The sequence below is a fragment of the Salpingoeca rosetta genome, assembly GCF_000188695.1.
Source record: "Salpingoeca rosetta unplaced genomic scaffold supercont1.25, whole genome shotgun sequence".
Taxonomy (NCBI): Eukaryota; class Choanoflagellata; order Craspedida; family Salpingoecidae; genus Salpingoeca; species Salpingoeca rosetta.
In genome coordinates this window covers 200,459-201,411 of record NW_004754909.1, presented here as the reverse complement: position 1 = coordinate 201,411, position 953 = coordinate 200,459, and the positions used below count along the sequence as shown (strand labels likewise).

The following is a 953-nucleotide window of genomic DNA, read 5'->3' as shown; positions in this document are numbered from 1 at the left end:
CCACATTTATTAAGTCAGCTGCTGGAGGTCGTGACACCCATCGACATTGTCGTTAAGTTTATCTTGGCATGAACGTGGCCTATGTACTTCAGTGTGTACCTGCTACTTGCGTACGTTCAATACCTTGAACGACCGTGCACCGAACTTTGCACGTTACGGTCGGTTTCAGGGATAAACAGTTCCGATTGACGTGACATCCCGCATGGACTTAAGGTCATTCGAGTTCGATCATGGACCATATTAGTTTTCTCAGTGCTATTTTTCGCATGTCGATTATGATTCACTACTAGATATATTTTTTCTATATCTGCCAGCTAGGGGTATCGACACCTGGGGTGTGGCGGCCGGTCTGCACGGGTTGAGCTGTGCTGGAAAGGAAGTGGAAGGAAGCCTAAGCACGCGACTGGTTCCATCTCGACCCAAAACGCTTCGCTCAAATTTGAGGCCTCACTCCGCTCTCTTTGCTGATCGTATGAGTGTGACAGGCAAAGCCCACTTTGCTCAAATCATATCATTGGCCTTCGGTTGACCTCCATGCTTCACGACACCACAAACATGCATTCACCTCTCTTGTGTTCTGGAATGTTCACGTGATTTCCCTCCAACCTGTTGCACGTGCAGTGTTTAGCTTTGTGTGGTTGCTCGATGTTCCATGCTCTTGCATAGCACACCACATAACCACACAACTCTCAACAAACACTGCCACGTCACCACTTTGCGTTGTCGACAATTCTTGTCTTCTGCTCTGTTTCTTTTTGTTGGAGTATTCATTCATCCTACATCCTTGTTTGCTTCACAACTCAAGTAAACACACACAACTCACTCTTGCCAAGACAATCTCCCACACAACACACAGCACACACACACACACACACAAGTCTCCAACAGCACCAGCATGAGTATTCAACACTTGCGGCGTGCAGACGCACTGCCCAGCTGAGCTGGCTCGAAAA

At 47.7% G+C, this 953-nt stretch overlaps 1 protein-coding gene across 1 annotated transcript in view; it reads left to right on the top strand.

Moving 5' to 3' along the window:
• Nucleotides 1–628, top strand: part of PTSG_12790 (uncharacterized protein) — a gene marked incomplete at both ends in the record, with an annotated part of 24,311 nt that extends 23,683 nt beyond the window's left edge. Inside the window, one exon of the mRNA XM_004990095.1 lies at nucleotides 622–628. Coding sequence (XP_004990152.1) covers nucleotides 622–628 — 7 coding nt within the window. The remainder of the gene's footprint in view (nucleotides 1–621) is intronic.
• Nucleotides 629–953: the final 325 nt, after the last annotated feature.